The following is a 20,269-nucleotide window of genomic DNA, read 5'->3' as shown; positions in this document are numbered from 1 at the left end:
AGAATTCTGTTTCAATTATTCCATTTCTGTGATGGGACAGGACTCAGCCTTGAGTTTTTTGGATTCACCCTAGAGTTGTAGTGTAATTTGTTTGCTCATTTCAGTTAGATCTAAAGAACCTGAGATTTCAATATTTTGTGTTCATCCTTTGGTAGATTGTTTTCTATCTGAGTTTTAAGACAGCAGTAAAACACCATGAGAACATATTTGTGAGATTAATATTCATTTATTAAGCATGCCACCTACTGCTTGCAGCATGAAAGCCTTTGGTCAAAGTACACACAGATTGCACCACCAAAAATTATTCACAGGGTTTTTTTATTGCTCCTGGTGTTACAAAAATATTTAAATGTCTGGGTCAAACTTGGGTACATTAAACATCTATGGACACCAATGGGATTTTTTTCAGCTTCTTGCTATCAAGATATGATATGTTTTTCTGGAAAGAGATCTAAGTTACTGTCATAAAAAGACACTACAGACTTCAGTGTGGCTTATTGAGATGAATAATGTCAGCCACATGCATCTGATGTGGCATGAGGCTGATCGATGTTTCTCATTATCTTTTCTTCTCTGATGAAACATTTGTTTTCAAAGTCTAGATCCATTAAGTGCTTTCAGAGCATAAGTTTGTAATACTCATTTTCATAGTGTTGTATGATGGCTGTATTTTTGGAAAACTAACCCTTGCTGACAACAGTAGCCTCCAGTAATGCCATAGCCAAATGATCTACAGATTCTAACCAAGAGATAAATCCGGTCAAAAGAGCAAGCTTGCCTCCCATAGTTTTCCTGGCTGCAGCTTTGTGACTGTAAGCTTGAGGAGATGATGTTACACAACAGTGGCACAACAGGCATCTGACACGATTTCCTTCTTCCTCGTGGTCTTAGTGCCTGAGTCATTCATAACCTCTTGTTGACCTGTTCATCCAAAGCTTTTTCACATACTTTGAAGGTGATATGTAAGTTTAGAGGGTGTACCTCTACCTGCTTCATTTCCCCTGTTCAGGTTTTATTCAAGCAAGCTCACACTGTGTCCCAAAAGATTGCCTGAGCTGGGGCTATACAAAAACTTCACCCTCAAGTGTGAGCATTTGTATCTGTCTTTTTGTTCTTTGATGCTGCTTGAATTTTATGAAGTTTCACAGAGATATTATGAGCTGGAAAAAAATTGCCCCCATTTGACAGATGAGTGAACTGAGCACAGAGAGATTAGTGGCTGTGGTGGGAGCTCTGAATTACAGCAGACACAGAGCGTGAGAACGTGGCTGTCAGCCCTGACTGCTAACCTGCCACCCTCTCAGGTGCTCTGCTGAGCCTCAATATTTTCTCAAACAGACAGATTTCAAACATTCTATGAACTTTTTGCTTTCTTTTTTCTTTGTAAGGTTATTTTTATACATCAGGTTCAACTCAGATAAGAGACCAGAAATAATTAGCTGCCAGTAAGCTGACAGGTAAAAACATGGAGAAGAAGTTTTTAGAGGGTCTCCAGCAGTGTCAGACACATCAGGGGTGGGGATTACTGAAGGAGGCCTCTCAAAACTCATATGAGAGTAGAAGTTGGTGCCTATTGCAGTAATTTTTTTATGATGTGGAAAATTTGGGAGTTTTATTTGTAGTTCAATTTGTCCATGTGATGTGGCTCAGGGGTAAATGGGTCCCAGCTCTCTTTGAGGCTCACATTACTGACAGCTGCAGTGTTCATTTAGAACTGGGGAAATAAAAACTAGTCAAGATTCAGAAAATTAGTTTTATACTGAGACCTTCTGATTCAGCCAAAAACCTCTCTATTTTTTGTGTCTTTTCATTAAGCTTTGCTTTTTCCATTGCCCATGGTCAGGCAGACCAGGAATTAATGTAATCAGGCACAGTCTAACTGGTATTGATGAAGCTTAGCTGATTAATATCAGTCCAGAATCATGTCTTGCATTTCAAGAAATATTATTATAATTATAATGATGATGATGATTTCCCTCTTATGCTTCCATTCCATTTATTGGAATGCCTTCCTTCTTCATTTATTTCCCACTCTGAATACATTCTACACCTTTTTTTTAGCCTGCACTTTCCTCCCTTGCTGTTCCCAGTTTCTCAGTCCCCTCAGAGGGAATGTGATCTCAGTGTCATTGTCTTTGATGTCAATCTGGGACACCTGCATTTGTGAAGCAGGTTTAAATGGAAAAGCATTTTAAGTCACTCTTGTCCTCTTGCTGTCAGCTTGAGGGAGACTCCCTTTTGTTTGTCCATCTCCCCTTGACACACAGACTACTGAGCTGATGCAAGGCTGCAGACAGCTCCCAGTGTAGAAAGTGGAGAGCAAAAATCTGCCTCTTCATTTCTAGTGGCAGATTGATATTCTGGAGACATAGTAGCTTTTTCATGACTGTGTAAAATCATAGCAATGGAGAACTGTTTTCAAGTGGATTTCTGGAAGGAACAAGTAAATGGCAAAGGAAACCATGTTGCTCAATTTTATCAATTTTAGAGGACTGCCTTCTAATCTCATACAATGACCAAACTTGAAAAAATTTCACCTGCACTTGTTTGATGATCTCTTATGCCTGATTTACAGCATAAAATATCATCTATGGTGAAATACACTCAGAAACAGCTCAGGCACTGCTTTTCATGGATGTCCTGCAGTGCACAGTGCTTCATCCTTTCCTCTGACTCAGGGAATTTAGTTCACTTTTTTTCTATTAGCAGAAATAATCAAACAAGATTTTCAACAAAACTCAAATACACCATAAGCTTTCTATGTGGACACATGTGACTTGATTTGTCAGATACAAGTTTGTGTTTATAGAGGAGACAGCAGTGCTGCTGAGAAAGAAATAAAAAGTGGGGTTTGGGGGCAAATATTTGCTTTTCATTTATTAAGGAAAAGGCTGGACTACAGTAGCAAGACTGTTTTTAGAAGAAATGGGAGAGCTATAGACTATAAGCTGTGTATTTTTGGAAGTGTTTATATATAGGTGTATAGAGAAAGATATATATGTACAGACTAATAGAATCCCTTGCTCTAAGAAATTTTATTTAATCAATAGCTTTCTGTTGCCTCCTTGAATATTTATTTTAAACATTGTATTAAGTCTCCTTTAAAACAATGGAACATTCCTTTCTACAAATATTTGTCCATCATGGTACAATACTGAGTCAAAGCAAATGGTAAAACCCTGAGTCAAGGGAATGAATAGTAAGGTAAACAGTCCTTCACTCTGTGTGTTTTTCTGGGGTGTGACAAAAAGGCAGATAGGAGCCTGCTTTACAAATAGGAGAGGTTATTAGGACACAGGGACTTGGCGTCAGACATTATCGGTATTTTCTGTGCCCATGCCCAGGATAAAATCTCCCTTCAAGTTCTGATTTCAGTCTGGGGCAGTGTTTGAGGACTCAAGACAATGTAGGAATTTTAAATGTGTGGCATGTGCTAATGGATCATTGACATAAACCGGTTCTTCAGGGGGCTCAGCAGCCTTACATTCCTTTGCAGGTAAGGTCACTGTCAACATGCTTAGTGCCCTGTGTGTCAGGGTCACAGGTACTTGACACTTTGCAGGCAGCTTCAAAAAAACACCACAAATGGCTGCAATTCCTTCCTGCTCTTCTGATTATTTTGTAAGCTAGAGTCTAAGTTAGAGAGAGAGAATTGATAAAAGAATGCAAAGAAGCAGGGGTAGACTGGACTGAAGCCATGTACATGTGTGAGTGGGTTATTCCCTTGAGTAGGAGAGGAAATACACACAAGCCCTTTCTCCTTTCCTCTGAGGGAGGCATCTGCAGCAGTTTAACACTTCTGTGGGTCCTGGCAGTTGGTAAATCTCTCTCAGGTTCTCATAACTTAGCTAATACTGGCACCCAGGCTAGACCACAGCTGTGCTATCACAAGATTTGGTTTCAGTGAAGTTTCTTCAGAAGGAACTGTTTTATCATGCTATTGTATAATGAGAATAAATATCTCTGTGGAAAATTCTCATGAAAAATTCATGTCTAACATGCCCTGAGCATGTTACCTTGATAGCTACACATTTTTAAGTCTTGTCAGTTTTCAGTTTTTCTTTTCCTTCTTTTTTTTTTAAAGACAAAATACTGCAGTGTGCTCTCTGTGTGTGGGCAAGTGATTAAATATCAATATTCTGGCTTTAAACCTTTTTTTGTAGTAATAATAATAGCAACAACAACAACAAGTAGTAGTAGTAGTAGTAGTAGTAGTAGTGGTGGTGGTGGTGGTGGTGTCTGGCTTCCTTGAGTGAAATAAGGAGATCTAAATTATTTACAGTAATCATCTTACCCTGCAGCTCTAGCTATAGTATTTAGTCACTGAGCTTAAAACAAAAATAAAATTGAACTTTTTCAGTTTACAATGTCTTCATTATAATTTGCCAAACAGGAAACTAAAATTTCCTAATAAATGTAGATACTTGCTGTTTTGTGCTGTGCTAATGTTCTATCAACTGCACAACTCTACATTGCTCTTAAAAATTTGAAGGCTGAACAGAACCTGTACCGTGTGTTCTCAGAATCCTCAGAATCTGATTCCTCAGAATCAGTATTGAGCAGATAGATTTATTTTACTCAGTCTAGTTTCTAGGTCTTTCAGGTAAGAGGAATTCTATGTGCTTTTTCCAAGTTAAAATGCTTGTTCTTGTGATTATCCCACAGTCTGCCTTTTCTGCCACATCAGAAATACTTCAGTGGCTGTCTCAGCCTGTAAGAGCCTTCACAGATGGACCCCTTCATCACACATATTCTTTCCACAAAAGAAATTTGGAAAACTAATCACAAATTCCCCTTTGGTCTCATTCATCACATCTACCCTGCAAAAACACTGTCATTGCCACATATTTCTGCTTACTCCTTTGTTCTGAGTGGATTTGTGAGGCTTGGAGCTGGATTTTGAGAGGGAAACCATGATACAATAGCTGAAATATCTTTGCCTTGCTTTTTCTTTTTATCTTACAGAGCAAAATATTAACTCCTACCAATATATAATGTACTTGATTATTGGTTTAATTTCATTTAAAAAAGCTTTCATCTTAGTGTGTTTAGGTCTAGATAGAGTTAATCTTTGAAAGGTTTACCTTTCATGTCATCAGTTATCCTAGCATTTTATTATCAGGTATGAATATATCACATCCTGCAGTAGCTCCCTTTTACCTGTTTATATTGTTTTACTTTAAGATTATTAGGATAAATTCTTCTTTTGTGTGTCTGTACAGCAACAGAATATACTGATTTTGATTGATCTCTTTGTATAGAATGGTAACAGTAATGGTAATAACTTCAACCTTATCATGACTTATGTTCATATATGAGAATAATACTGCGATAGTATTGCTGTATAAAGAATCATCTCATCATTCTTACTGACTCCAAACTGTAGAAATTACTAAGCATTTCTTACCTTTCTCTGTGTCAAAGTGCTTGCTTCAATGGTTTCCTTTTATAATTAATGAAAAAGAATTATAATTTTTTTATTTCTCCCTCTCTGTGTTACATGGTCTCACTTGTTCTCACCTGTTGCAGATCAAGGAACTGTACAAAAAGTTGTTGTCCTACCCACCAACTTCTCTGCAAGTGGAGAACTCATTTTGGAAGAGATGGAGGTTTTTCAGGTTTGGCTTTCTCCTTCTTTTGTTTTTCCAGTGTGTATGTTCACACAAACACTTTGTTCTAACAGACTTTGGCAAGGGCAACCATGATTTGGTAAAAGATCAAGTAAATGTGCATGCTGTCAGTTTGATAACCACATAAAGATTACAAAATGTTGACTGTTACGAAGGCTAGAGCTAGCTGAAGCCCTTTTCTTCTCCTATATTTCAGTTGCCTATTTTTTATGTTGATATACTGGCTAGAAGGATTTTGATAATCAGTTTTTTAGGAGGTCATGTTCTAAAGGCTTCCAGAAGGAGACTTTTATCCTTGGCATCGCTATAGAGGCTGTTGCTGTGTATGGTTGGAATTTCAGATTTCTGTACTTTGATTATCTGAAGATCTTCCTAGTTCTCAGTTGCAAAATGAAATCAAATTAGTGTTGTTTTTGCTTAATTCCTGTTCTTCAAAGTCACATGCCTCTGGATCCAAGAAAGCTACAAGTTTAAAATAACATAAGCTGAAAAGAAACACAAAAACTACAGGGAGATAAAGGAATAGCCTCTGTCAATCACTCTGGAATGTAACAGTTGTAATACCCTAAAGAAAATGTTCACCCTCATGTCGAAAAATCCCTCTCAAATATTTGGATGGGCTATTCATTAAACAGTAGTCTCAGGGCAAGTGGTATTATGTGTCTATAAACTTAGTTAAGGATTTTGTCATGGCCTTTTCTCTATTTCATTAACAGAATACAAAAAGGAAAATTTAAGTTTCTTTATTGAGGCAGCATTAATGGTTTCCTTAAGAAAAGGAAAACTCAGAAAGGCATCTGTGTTAACACTCATAAAGGCATAGCTAGTCTTTCTAGGCTTTTGTTGAAGACTTCCTGCTAAAAAGATATATGTGAGTGATATTATTTAAAATTCACACTCTTCACCAAGAAAGTGCAGATTCCATTTACTGAAACATAAATTAATACAGCACAAGGATAGGTGGGCTGAGAGGCATCTTAGCCTAAACCTAGTTTCTGGGTGTCTGTCCACAGACCTTTTTATCCTGAACCCTAAAAACCATGATATCATAACTTCTGCTGTTACAATCTGTGTGGCATCATGGTGTTTGGATGAATCTCTCCAAGAGAGCAGGGATGAAATCATGGGCCCTGTTCTAGTTAATATCAAGGGTAGCAAAGAAGAGATCCTCTTCTAGAGTAAACAAGGAAAGGAGAATGTGGCATCAGATCCAGTGTTGCATTTGACGTGCAGACTCCAAACAGTTCATGAAGCAGCTCTTAACTTCTCCAAACCTTTGCCAATTCACATGACTCACAGCCAGATTTTCTGGTCCTGACCTCCCTGCTGTGTTGTGGTCATCTGCAATTAATCCTAACCCACTGTTATGGGTTTCCTTTGTGACTGAGCAAATGCCGAACTGTAAAAAAATGCTGAACATTTTTATTACCATCGATTTTATCACTTGTTTGGATGAACATAATGACTTAAGGCAAGGAAAGTAACAACTCCTTTTCCAGCTCTTTAATATTTGATTTGGACAAAGACATTAATAGACTGCTCTGATGACACACAGTAGTGTACAGTACTGTCTCTGGGAAAGAAACATTCAAGAACACTCATGCCATTTTAAAATAATCTGGTCATTGACAATCTGAATTTACATGCTGCATGGTACCAAACTGTATGCACTGTAAATAATTTGTAAGAAAATGACTTTGTATTCTTATCTGGATCATGTGGTAAATATTAGTGAGCTATTTTATGATTTTTCCTTATCATCATCATTAAACAAAAAACATTTCCTATTACAAAGTTAAAGTAATGGCTCTCTATTTCTGAGATAGCACAGATGCAGGTTAATTATAAGTATACAAAAACCTTTTAGATACATGTAATAATAATGTGGTTGAGTTTCAGCAATATATTTTGTGAGACATTAATTGTTTACATGTAATTTGTTTAGTTCTGAAAATAGCAGTACTTAGTAGGAGTGAGTGCTCTCTTTTCTGGGTATAAACATGCATCATTTTCTTAGATATGACTTAGGTTTTAGCAACTTTTAAATGTTAATTTTGGGACAAAGTTCTTGACAATGATTTGTTACTCTGTCTTTCAGAGTAATTCTCCTATAACATCAATGAAGATTTCATCTAAAAAGGTAAGGCAAAATGGAATGCCTGCTTAGTGCTTATTAATTGAGAAGCAAATTGACTTAGATGTTAGAATATCAGTTCTTGTGGAGCACACAAATATAGGAAAGTTTTCCATAATGAGTACAGAAAACTTGACTGACGTTTGCACGAGCTGTTTATATGCCCTTGCACTAAGATAAAACAATTTCTATTCATTATGTATAATTTCTAATTAACTGGAAGTGTCAGATTTCTTGTTTTGATTTATAATTAAGGAATCAAAAAAAAAATATTTAGAGAGGAAATTCACTCACCCTGTTTTTTTCTCTAAAGTCCCAAATAGAAATTTTTCCTTGGAAGTCTGTCTGATCAGTGTAAAAAGGTGGTGTTTGGGCTGTTGGATCCGTGGTGCAATTGTGCGTGTTTGTTTAGTAGTAATAAACAATGGCAATAAGAATGATGAAAACAGCTGAGAGGATTTCTGATTAAATGCTTAACACAAAAGCTGAAAATGTGTATTCTGTGATTTTGTAAGCAAGATGTTGCTCAATACTTTACAAAGCTACTACTAAGTAAATATTACTCACTAAGTCGATTTCAGTATGCTTTTTTTTTTCTTTGACAAGAAGATCAAAGGAATTTCAAGGGGTTTTTGTTCAATATTAATTTATATTTTTTTGAATGATTAATTGTTTTTTGAGTAAAATAGTCGCTTTGGCCCATGTTTTGGTAATGATCTACACCCTTTGAACTTCTCTTGCAAAAGCTCTGATTTATTGTGAAAGTTCTCTTTGCTTATTTTTCCAGGTATATAATGCTATCAGAATCTGGCCATAAGCCTCAACGTAATCTCTAGGTTTTACATCTTGGAAATGTATGCAATGGAGGATCCAACTAGGAACTCTGCATAATATTTATTAAAGTGACTGTGTGCAGAGAAAATACTTAGTTCAAAGGCTTGAACCAATAATCCTCACTGAATAAGAACCAAGTTCTCAAATCTGAGCAATATTAAGTCAGCCTGTCTGCCCCAGAACAGAACAATGACACTCAATGTCCAAAAAACCATTAACATTCCCCAGTGTTTCTAGGTGTTTTCTAGGAGGAAGGTGGAAATAATATAGGCCTGTTCACCTGGGAGATTGCTGTTGATCTTGACTTTAGATGTATTTTGGCTCCACTCTTGGCCTTGAGTTAATTCCAAAATTAATTGAAAGGTTTTTTGGGTGTGTTAGCCAGGTCTTGGGTGAAACTCCTCCACATCTGAACTAAATCCTCCCATTTCCTCCTGCAGCAACAGTTGTATGTGAGCTCAGATGAAGGGGTCACCCAGGTTTCCTTGCATCGCTGCCACATCTACGGGACCGCCTGTGCTGACTGCTGCCTAGCCCGAGATCCGTACTGCGCCTGGGATGGCAACTCCTGCTCCAGGTTTTATCCCACTGGAAAAAGGTGAGCAGTGTTAAGCAGCCCAGTAAAATTTGCAAGGGAAGGTGGCTTTCATTCTGAGGGTTTTGATGTGATGGAGAAGTGGGATGTCATTCCTTTCATCAGCATGTACAAACAATACCCCCATAGCTGTTGTGCTTGTAGATATTCATCACCTAGGACTGTATGCTGCAGGAGCGTATGGTAAAGAGCTTTTCACATTTAAAATAATGGATGGAAAAAGAAAGAAAAGGAAAGAAATGGTTCTTAATCATAAATATTAATCTTTCTGTCTCACGTACACAAAATCAGTGAGACATTTGTTCCCTTCATTTAAATTCAATTACTTATTATGGATGTAATTATGATAGCCCTAAATACAGCAAAAGATCTCTCAGGCTGTCTGAGGAATAAACTCATTTATATTTTTTTGTTCCTCATTTGCTCCTAAGTGAGAATTATTTTCAGGAAAATTTTAGGCAAATGTGATTTCCATGTAATGCCTGTGGATTTGGGCTTTTTGACATGAGGTTTATTAAAGCAGACAGGGAAAGCAATTTCTGTTTAATTTGCAACAGAACTAATAGTCCATCTCATAATCTTATGCAAAACAGGAGTCTCTTTCCTCCTCCCAGGGGAAATATTTAATAGCAGAAGGCTTTAGTGAGCTCTTGTCTTAATAAGATTTCACTTATACAAACAAAGCTACAGAATACACAATGAAGTGTTACTGCGGAGGGTACAAATCTTTCAGATGTATGTTCTCTACAACTACCTGGAAGGAGGTGGTAGCCTGCAGGGGTTGGGCTCTTCTCCCAGGTGACGAGCAAAAGGACAAGCGGAAACAGCCTCAAGTTGTGCCAGAAGAGGTTTAGGTAGCATATTCTAGAATCATAGAATCATGAAATATGCTGAGATGGAAACTGGGACCATTGAGTGCACCTCCTGACCCTGCAGATGACACTCCAGGAATCACACCATGTGCCTGAGAGCATTACCCAAACACTTCAAGGCTTGGTGCTGTGACCACTTCCCTGGGGAGCCTGTTCCAGTGCCCAGCCACCTTCTGGATGAAGAACTTTTCTTGATATCCAACCTAAAGGCTGTGACTGTGCTCAGTGTCTGCACCTGAGCTGCAGGTGCAGAAGGCCACTTACAGTCACTGGGTTTTGTTCCTGTTCCTTCATAGAGGGAGACAGTTTACAGAAAGAGGCAAAGCTTGGATCTGCTGATAATAATGTCATCCCCTGGACAATTTTTTTTGTTATTGCAAAGTTTTCTTGACTCATTCCTTACCTGAGATTGCCAGGTGAAGCCCAAACTGGCCACGTAGCAATTGGTAGAGTACGTGGGGTTGTTAACTGCTTTCATTGAGAACATTCAGCCACCAGTCTGCCAACTCATTGTTTTCTTCCATGGAACAAAGGTCAGAATATGGGGAGGAATGAAAAGAAAAATCCCCAAGTCTCAGCCCACCTAACTCCTACAGTAACATAGCTGCCAAAAGGTACAAGGAGCAGTCAGGTACACCCAGCCTGTGCAGTTTCCTGTTTGCCATCCCCATTATATACACCCACCAGGGTTATTTCCACTGGGGCTTGCTTTCATGCTGATATTTTGTTTGCAATTTTCTCCTTATGTCAAACCAAAATAAACACCTCTAACTGTATGGAAAAAAGTCTGGTTTTCATATGTGAAGGAAATGAGTTGTCTCTTTATCTAACAAGGCAAATTACAAAGGAGAAAACATTGGTAACTAGATCCAAATCCCATTGTCTAGACAGTAGTTTCTGCTGTATGAATTTGCTTATTTGCTTCTTTTGACACTTCTGTCTCCTGTGAATTACTGCAGTTCCTCATGCAACTTCAATTTACCCCAAAACACCTTATGGGTATTACCTTTATTTTCTAACTGCCACTTTTTTTTTTAAAATCAATATCTAAGTGCTAAGTTCTCATTCACAGAACTGCATAATGCAAGCAATGTGCCATCTCTGACAGTTTGGAGCAGCTCATGGTAGCACAAGAACTCTGACATTCACTCAGAAATTCTTCATGACCTCCCTTGACTCGTGTAAATAGTTCACAAGGGTTAAGACCCCAAGGCATAAAATGAAATCATTTTGATGGTAAACATAAAAACTTTACTTGGAATTTCAGTAATTACTCCACTGACACATCACTGTTCAAATATTTCCCTTTCAAACAATGCATGGGATCAGATGACAGGGGATTATGAGCACTCTCTGTGTTTGTGCACTACCTGGTATAATGTAGCCATAGATGTGTCATCCTTCCCTCTGTAGTACTGGAGCTCCAGGGGCTTTTTATGGTTTCTGATCCTCAAGTCCTCAGTGCATGGTTCAGAATACAGTTATTTAATATTTTTTCTTGAACTTGATAAATACTGTCCTACCTTACACAATATTTAGCAATGAAAATAACATATCTTAATAATATTAAAAAAAATAGTGCACTGAATTCATGCACTGAATTCTATGAGCTATGACTTGCTAGCTGAGGAGGACTGAAATGCCAGTATTCCCAATAAGCTCCCCAGAAAGTTTGCTACAGAATTGTGATTTTACATCTGTCATCCATAATATATATTAAATTCCCTACTTAGAAATATCCTAGTACTTGGTGAGTTTTATTATATTTTGGAAATAGTCACATCTCTTCAAGTAGAAGACAGAATAGAATCTTAGCTCTCCACCACTCTGGATGAATGCTTCAGTCACTCTGCTACGAAGGTGGCTACAGGCACCAAAAATAAAGTGCTTGGAGCTTCTGGTAAGCTTCACTTACCAGGTGAAATCGAGGTTGGGAACATGCCCTTTGTCATAATTTTGTGCTGGTGTGTCAGATATGAATCTTGTGCATCTCATTGTTAGCTGCTTGCCTTTATGAAGAGTTTCCACTGGAGGTTCTGGCTTTGAATGATGGGTATTGTGAGTGAACAGAAGTCTCTTTCATTTATCACCTCTGATCCTTCCATCCCTAAGCCTCCACTGCCCAACTGCTTTACCTACAAAAACTGCACCTGTTTTATAAGCTTCAACAGATGCTGCTTCACCTAAACAGTATCTTCACACCAACAAGCCTGCCAAGAGTAAACCACACTCACAGTAGGTCATGAATTATCCCTAACATTTGATCTAGTAAAAAAAACAAAACACAGCAAATCCACAAATAAAAAGGTGGTTATTTTCAGCGTAGCTATCTTGGAATAATATTTTGTTTTTACAAAATATTGCAGGAGGAGCCGTAGACAAGATGTGAGACATGGAAACCCTCTGACTCAGTGCCGAGGTTTCAACCTGAAAGGTACTGTAATTTAGAGATCCTCATGCTATATAAAGAACACATGGTTTTCCTTTATATGATTCATTGTAACTGACATTATCAGTATGGTTTACTGGTAAAGCATAATTATTTTCCAAGTCTGAGTTTTGTTTTGATTTCATTTTAGCACCTTTCCTTCCAATTATATGAAACTTGCACATATATGATAAAATGTTGAGACATTAAATACATAGTTCAGCATACTTGAATTGAGAAGCTGTTGACTAGAAAAAGGTAAAGTTAATTTGAGGACTTTTCTACCTTGGTTTCCCTTCAGTCTTTATTAATGCCTTTTCATTCATTTAAGCTTTGGACCTCCAGTTTTTTTCTGAATATTTGATTCCATACTGAGTTTTGGAGCACACCTTTGAGTAAACAGCAGGATCTAGGCTGGCCTGTCTTTTGATTTATGGTTATTCTCTTCTCCCTTTATACGGGGAAAAAAAACTATTCCAAATTTCTTTGTGGAGTCTCTTATTTCCAGCTGTGCAACTGTTTAGTCAGCCTGGCCAGGGGAGCCAAGGCTTTGCTCTCCCAGCAAGCACTTTCTCTAGTTTGATGGACACCAGTAAAATATGCCCAAAGTCATGGGAGTAAACACATATATAAAGGCAATTCAATCCTCTTGAACCCCATGCATGTCTGAGCTAGGCAGTGGCAATGTATGCCATCAGACCAAGGGCACACAGACAATTATGCTCCTTTCACCTCTATTATGAACCTGAATTGTGAAGTACGTTCTCATCTGTACCACCTGGTGACCAAGTAATAGAGCTGAATGTAAATGTTTTTACTGATGTTTTTCTAATCAAAGAACAATGCTTTAAGAGTGACATGTGAAAGGTTCTGTTAATAATAATTCTACTGAAATGGTCTCCACTGGTTGTTGGAAGAATCTCCTGGATCAGAGAAGATCACAGCAGTCAGTTGGGTGTAGATCCCTCTGCTTAAATGAGTCAGTATTAGGTAATTTATATGAAGCTGAAGAGTTTGAGCAGGTAATTCCAAGAGATGGCCCCAGTGTTAGAGAATACACCTGAACTCTGAGAGATCCACGTTGAAGCAACTTGAGCTGAGTTGCAGGCATGCTGAGTTCCCCTGCAGGCATGTGCTGAGACCTCTCACCCATTGTCTGTCCGTCTGTCCCAAGGGTGGGTGTCTCCTCCTTCCATGTGGAAAATGTGAGAATGTCAACTGTCTGCATTCTGGCCTGAGGGGGGATAATTGTTTCAACCTTGACAGTCTTGTGAAGCAAGTTTCTTGTTTTCCAGCCACTTTTGCAATGTGGATGTATTTATAGGTTTATGTATTTTAGCATCTTTGTAAAGGAAGTTTCAGTAGTAGCAGTGGGATATAGGATAGGTAGATGGCAGTTGTTTCCCTGGAAAAAAAAAAAGATGAAAAGAAAGAGCAATTTAGACACTTGCAAAATATAATTTACAGCCATTTATAGCAAAATGACTGTGTTTGGGGAAAAAAGTAAAATTTACTTAAAGAACAAAAGAACAGAGAGCCAAGCAAAGCCAAGGAATCTTCCATGCTCATAGAGAGCCATCATGCTGAATCCAAGTCTTAAAACATGGTAGACCTCTAAGCACATATAAACTTAACATTTTTGGCACACTGTTATTTTTAAATAAATCATCAAGAACTAGGCAATCATGTATGTTTTTGTTTCACGTCTGTTTAATATTGTTATGTTTGTGTTAGCGCTTATAGCCATTACAGAAATGCATTTTGAATGTGAAGTATTTCCACATTATTCTCCTATTAGTTAGAATTGGTTTTGGTACAGCTTCCTAAATGTGCTGAAGGACTAGAACCAGGAAAATCTCCTTCCTTCAGATGAATGTATTTCAATTTCACATATCAGTTGATGAAAGAAACTGAAAAGAATTGGAGATAAAGTAGAGTCTGAGAAAAGCCAGTCTTGGGACTGTGCAAGAACAGAATCAGATTTTAGACATGCAGACCTTTAGGTATTTGCAGTTCTCATATTATTTCAATAATTTCCATTGCTCCTTTCTCAAAAAAAAAAGTATTTCATATATGAGACAAGCTTTTCAATCTGGAGGTTCTTTGTTTTGAGGACTAAAGCAATAAGCATCCAGAAGTTCCTACTGGTGGCTGCCAGTTATTCATCTATGGAGACTATAAAGGGACACAAGTCCAAGTGCTGACATATGCTCAGCACTTGCCCAGGTGTTTCTGGAGTGCTATAAATCTCTCTTTCTCTCTGTTGCTGGCCTGTCTACATATTCATCACATTTCAGGTTGAGAGCCAAGTCCCATCCATGTGTTGGAAGAGAAGCAGAGGAGCAGGAGCCCAGCCTGCCCTCTCTCTCCTCCCTGGGATGCTGGATGCAGCTGGAGTAGCTGGAGCCTTCTTTAGGGCATGATGCTTTATTTTGATCATACAGCCTTATTCCCCCAACTCATAAAAGGTGAAGAAATAAATTAAATGCTTCATTCTCTTTTGGAGTAGTAGAGAATGAGATCATTTCACAGAAAAATATCCCTGACCTCAGTTATCCCATCACCAAAGTTTATCAGCCTATAGGTGTCCTAATTTCTCAGAACAGACCACGTCACTCTGAAAACATTGGGATTTGAAACTGAATTTGCTTCTTCACATTCCGTCTAATTTATTTGAAATTTTTTCCTAAAAAATATTTAATTTTGGCCAATATCAGAATCAGGCATAGTTCATTTAATCTATATTGCAAAGAGTTACATGTTTTCTTAATCAAATCACCATTCAAAGTATCCTGACCTGTTTTCTTTTTCTTTCTTTTTTTTTTTTTCTTTCTTTCTAGCATACAGAAACGCAGCAGAAATAGTGCAGTATGGAGTAAAAAACAACACCACCTTTCTGGAATGCACACCTAAATCTCCTCAGGCTTCTATTAAATGGCTGCTACAGAAAGACAATGACAGGAGGAAAGAGGTGAGTTATGTGAACAGGAGCTCTGGAAGGATCCTCAGTCAGCATGATAAAGGGAGGGAACAGTTTGTGGTTTTATCAGGCAGTCTGGCTACAGTGAAGCTGGAGAATTTGTGTGGAGGCAGGACAGTGACCATCATTTACTCATATGAATAAGAGCAGACCCAGTACAGCTGAGACTTCATCCTCAGCCCCACAGATTTCTGTCAGATCAGAACAGCTACAGAAAATTAAAGAATCTTTGCTTCACACCTTGCTGATTGCAAACTGAAGGTTTGCAGCACTCAGAACTTCTTATTGATCTAAGGAAATAGGCATAAAAGGAAGAACTTGTATAAAGTTCAGGAAGAAGTCAGCATGCAGTAGCTCCTCTGTGCTATTGAAGAGATAAAAGGCAAAATTGGGAGAAATGTGAAAGGTTTCTTTAGCAAGAAACTAGTCCAGGCTAAGAACACGTATTGACAAAAGCATTTCCTCACCATGGTGCAATCACATTTTCCATTACTGCACTCTCTAAGGCTCTCGAGTTTCAGCACTGTAATATACAGTATGATTGTGTATGGGGAATTTTCCTTCCTTAAGTAATATAAAAGGGGAAAAAATCCATTGCAAATCCAAGGCACTTACTATATGAATAAAAAGAAACATCTTTCAAAAGGAACTTTTAAGTAATGTGGTGTCTGTTGATAGGTTATAAATACTGTAAAGTATTATTCTCCTATCAGGCCATTTTACAAAAACAGAGGGGAATTATAAATGTCTCACTGAGTTTTCTAACTATTCAAAGCCATGTCCTGGCAATAGGTGCAATTCCTTAACCCATTGCTTCAGTAGAACATCTCCCTTTTTTTTGTTCTTAGGTTCAGTAAAGATATTAGAATCGATGCAGTTTTATGGTACAACAGACTGAATAAGGCAATCAAAGTGTTGATTAGTTTTCAAGCTCTCAGATGTCTGGAAATCTTCCACAATGTCTACAAAAGTTTACAATAGCAGAATACCATAATAAGTAAATTAGTTCCCAAGAGAACCAAGTATAATGCAAAATACAGTAGCAAAATAGAAAAACCATTCAGAAAAATACCAGCAGTGGTTTCCTTTCATAATGGATTGAACTTGCAATTTTTACTTCATACTGATATGCAAAGGGACATCTGCACATTCACTTATAATTGGATGATAACAAGCTCTGGTAACTTGCTTCTTTCAGATGATGTGACCATCTCCTGGGACAGTGCAGAGTCTGAAGCCAGAAAGGAAATAGGAGAGTACCTGTGCTCTTGGTTAACATTGAGCCAAGTCCCACTTGAGACCACTGTGGTGATAATTTTTATACGAGGCTACAGACTCTGCAGAGCAGATAGAGTTCTTCAGCAGGAACCTGCTCAAAGTCAAAATATTTAATGAGAAGCCACCTTGAGTTCAATGCCAAATTAGCCTCTCTGGTCCTGCACCTTTTTTCCACTGAGTCTCAGCAGCAGTCTCTTGATGCTGAAAGAGACAATCTCAGGAGTGCAACAGGGCAAATAAAAGTTCATTTCTTCAACCCTTCTATTCAAACATTATGAAAACTTCTATTTCATGTGGTTTCCAGATTTTCATCTTTGTCTACATCCTGATCAGATTTATTCTAACATAAGAAATAAAATTATTTAAGTCATTTTCTTTAGCGACACTTGCCTTCTTTGAAATGCTCTCTTCTAAAGGTGGTCTCTTGAAGATAATTATATAAAAATACAGTAACTTCAAGAAAGTCATGTTTGAAGTGAAGCTTACCAGAAGCTCCAGTACTCTGTTGTTCCATAACCTTCCCTTAAAGGCTCCTTCTGCCTTTTTGCTCTCCAGGTGAAGCTGAATGAGAGGATCATAGCTACTGAGCACGGGCTCCTGATTCGCTCCGTGCAGGACAGCGACCGAGGGCTCTACCACTGCATCGCAACAGAGAACAACTTCAAGCAGACCTTGGCAAAGATCAATTTCAAGGTGCTGGATTCAGAGATGGTGGCTGTCATGACTGACAAGTGGTCCCCTTGGACCTGGGCCAGCTCGGTGCGAGCGCTGCAGTTCCACCCCAAGGACTTTGTGGGGGCTTTCAGCCACTCCGAGATGCAGATGATCAACCAGTACTGCAAAGACAGCAGGCAGGCAGGGCAGCACAGGGAGGAATCCCAGAAGATGAGAGGGGACTACAGCAAACTAAAGGCCCTTATCAATAGTAGAAAAAGTAGAAATAGAAGAAATCAATTACCTGGATCTTAATTTTATTTTATAGTAATAGATATTTTTGTCCTCAGTGTAGGGGGCTTATATTTGTCTATCATGAACAAATTCGTGCAAATCTGATAAAAAATTAAATGAAAATCCAGCAAGACACACAAAAGATCTGTCTCCCAATTAAATGCAGTGTAACATAAGAAAATAACTCAGAGCATTTTGTTTCTTAGGTACTTAGTGATTCAAGCCTGGGCTTTGTCCTAGAAGCAGCACTGGGTATTCATCTTAAACCAGATTCACCTTTAATATCTCAGTATTTAATTACAGCTGAATAGAATTTTTTACAAAATCAGTGCTTTGTCTTGCAACTCTGGACCTGGACCAGCTAGACTGGTGGTGAAAGAATCTGGGTTAAGATGCATACTTAGAGTAGGATGGTACTAAGATTTCCTTGCACTGTGTTTAAGAACATGAGTTTCTTCTTGTTTACTGCTCAATATTGGGTTTACAGCTTTCACTCATCGATCAAATCATGTGAATGCATGCAGCTAGGAAGCAAGTAAAATGTACTAGAAATGTTTCATTTGCTCAGAGGTCAAATGAAGGAACAAACAGAAGAAAAACAAAGAATTTATACTTTATCAGAGTAAGCACTGATTATTGTGCATAGTATGAGTTGTAATAAATTAATGAGTTCTGCAATGTAACTTAAAATACCTCTGCTCATATTGATTTTTATTAAAATAGGGAGTCCTGTAACACTACATAGCTTTATAAGTGGCACAAAGGTAACATGAGAATGTTCATTATACATACAATTTTGAAAAACACCTAAGTGACTTAGGTATTTTAGCTACTTTTCAAAGGATTACACTCCAATTTCTTTTCAAAGGACAGAATGTAGATATACCATATAGTGCTTGTTCAGAAATTAAAAATATAGATTATCTTTATTCTGTTCCATGATTAAATTGGAGCTAGTCTGCAATGTGGAAACAAGTCATAAGTGTCTTTGAAATTTTTAAAACATTATTTTTTCAACTGTTTTCTCAAAGTTGCAAATATTTTAACTAGAATTTTCTAATTAAACGATTCCCATTTTCCAGTTTTTGTACCCTTATTCTTTTCCATATTATTTTCCCAATTTGCTTCTATTTTCAGTTCTCTGGTAAAAAGCAGATCAGGAAAAGAAAAAAAGAAGAAAAAGGAATGAGGGAAAAATAAAACTGAAAAATGGGTTTAGGTCAAAAACCAAAAACTATAACTTGAGAGGCATGTTCAAACAGAAATCTTTTGTTTAAGAAGCAGCTGTCATGTCTAATGAAGCAAATTTTGTTGAAAATTGGGTGAGTGTACACCAAGTCATCCTAGGAAAAGCAATCAGTTTTTTTTTTTTGAGCAATGCAAATGCCATAAAGAGGGACAGATTATCAATGCTTTTACTATGTAAGAGTGTTCTGGAAGCCACTGAGTCTGTTCAAAACAGTAACAGGGATTAAAAACGTATGAGTACCCTAGAAAAATCACAATTATTTATGGCATTATACAAAAATATAAACTGATGTTCAGCTCAAATCTGAGTTGTTAAGTTATAATTCTAATTCTATTAGAATACACTTGGAGTAATTCTACAGGGCATGGGGAAACACTTCTGGGTTTGTGTCGGTGTGAATTCAGATTAATGCAATGGAGGTAACACTGGTATTTATCTGCCATTAGCTGGATTGTCACTTTATCACCACCTCGTGAAGGACAGCTGGGAAATGAGCCCTGATCACACCATTTAAACAGTCTCTAAATCCCTTTTATGCTGGTGGGATCTCTTTGAATTTAATTTGTGTGCCTACTGCTAGCATGCAGTGCCAGCCTGCTCACATATTGCCATCTAGTTAAGTGCTCTCCTTACTCAAGGTCTCAATGTGTATTTCTGCAATATTTAGACATTAATAACTAAGATCTTTCTTATGGAAACCATCAGGAAACTTTCTCTGACCTCTGACCTTCATGAGATTGAATTTGGCCCCAAGAGCTAGCAAAGTAGGTTCTGGAGAAATCCAGAAATCCATCTTTTTTTTCTTCTTTTTTTTCTTTTTTTTTTTTTTTTTGTTGTTTTGTTTGTTTGTTTGTTTTTCTTTTATTTTCCTTTATTTTCCTTTTTTTCTTTTTTTTTTTTTCCCTGAATATGACTGACTTCTGAGGTGTGTAAGTGACAAACCAAAAATCAAGTGCCCTGGTCTAGAACTACCTCCTGGAATGACTTGTGCATATTCTCTGTATGCTGCCATGCTCTTCCTATCTCCCCAGCAGATTCACTGCAGAGTTAGTGTGATACTAATGTCTGTTGTGAGGATCAGAATTGCTTCCAGATGGAATACAGTGATTAATAGGTGTTTCAGGGTACAAATTGCCCTTCAAGTGGTTAGGTACAGTGATATTTTAATAGGCCCCCATTAGGCCTCAGAAATTACAGTTACACTGTTTTCTAATACAATATTGGCAATAAGGGATTCCATTAAAACAATCAGCATAGCTCAGAGTTTCATGTGATTATAAAATAATATTTTTAAAGCTGCTTCATATACCATTATTATGGT

The 20,269-nt window shown here is 37.7% G+C and overlaps 1 protein-coding gene across 1 annotated transcript in view; it reads left to right on the top strand.

Moving 5' to 3' along the window:
• Nucleotides 1-19,746, top strand: part of SEMA3C (semaphorin 3C) — a 116,746-nt gene extending 97,000 nt beyond the window's left edge. The window contains exons 13-18 of the mRNA XM_066550933.1: nucleotides 5,530-5,618; nucleotides 7,729-7,770; nucleotides 9,039-9,196; nucleotides 12,432-12,499; nucleotides 15,334-15,464; nucleotides 17,307-19,746. Coding sequence (XP_066407030.1) covers nucleotides 5,530-5,618; nucleotides 7,729-7,770; nucleotides 9,039-9,196; nucleotides 12,432-12,499; nucleotides 15,334-15,464; nucleotides 17,307-17,720 — 902 coding nt within the window. The 3' untranslated portion in view covers nucleotides 17,721-19,746. The remainder of the gene's footprint in view (nucleotides 1-5,529; nucleotides 5,619-7,728; nucleotides 7,771-9,038; nucleotides 9,197-12,431; nucleotides 12,500-15,333; nucleotides 15,465-17,306) is intronic.
• The last annotated feature ends 523 nt before the right edge of the window (nucleotides 19,747-20,269 follow it).

The sequence above is a fragment of the Molothrus aeneus genome, chromosome 5 (assembly GCF_037042795.1).
Source record: "Molothrus aeneus isolate 106 chromosome 5, BPBGC_Maene_1.0, whole genome shotgun sequence".
Taxonomy (NCBI): Eukaryota; Metazoa; Chordata; class Aves; order Passeriformes; family Icteridae; genus Molothrus; species Molothrus aeneus.
The sequence above is the reverse complement of the archived record's forward strand: the minus strand, read 5'-3'. Positions and strand labels throughout refer to the sequence as shown.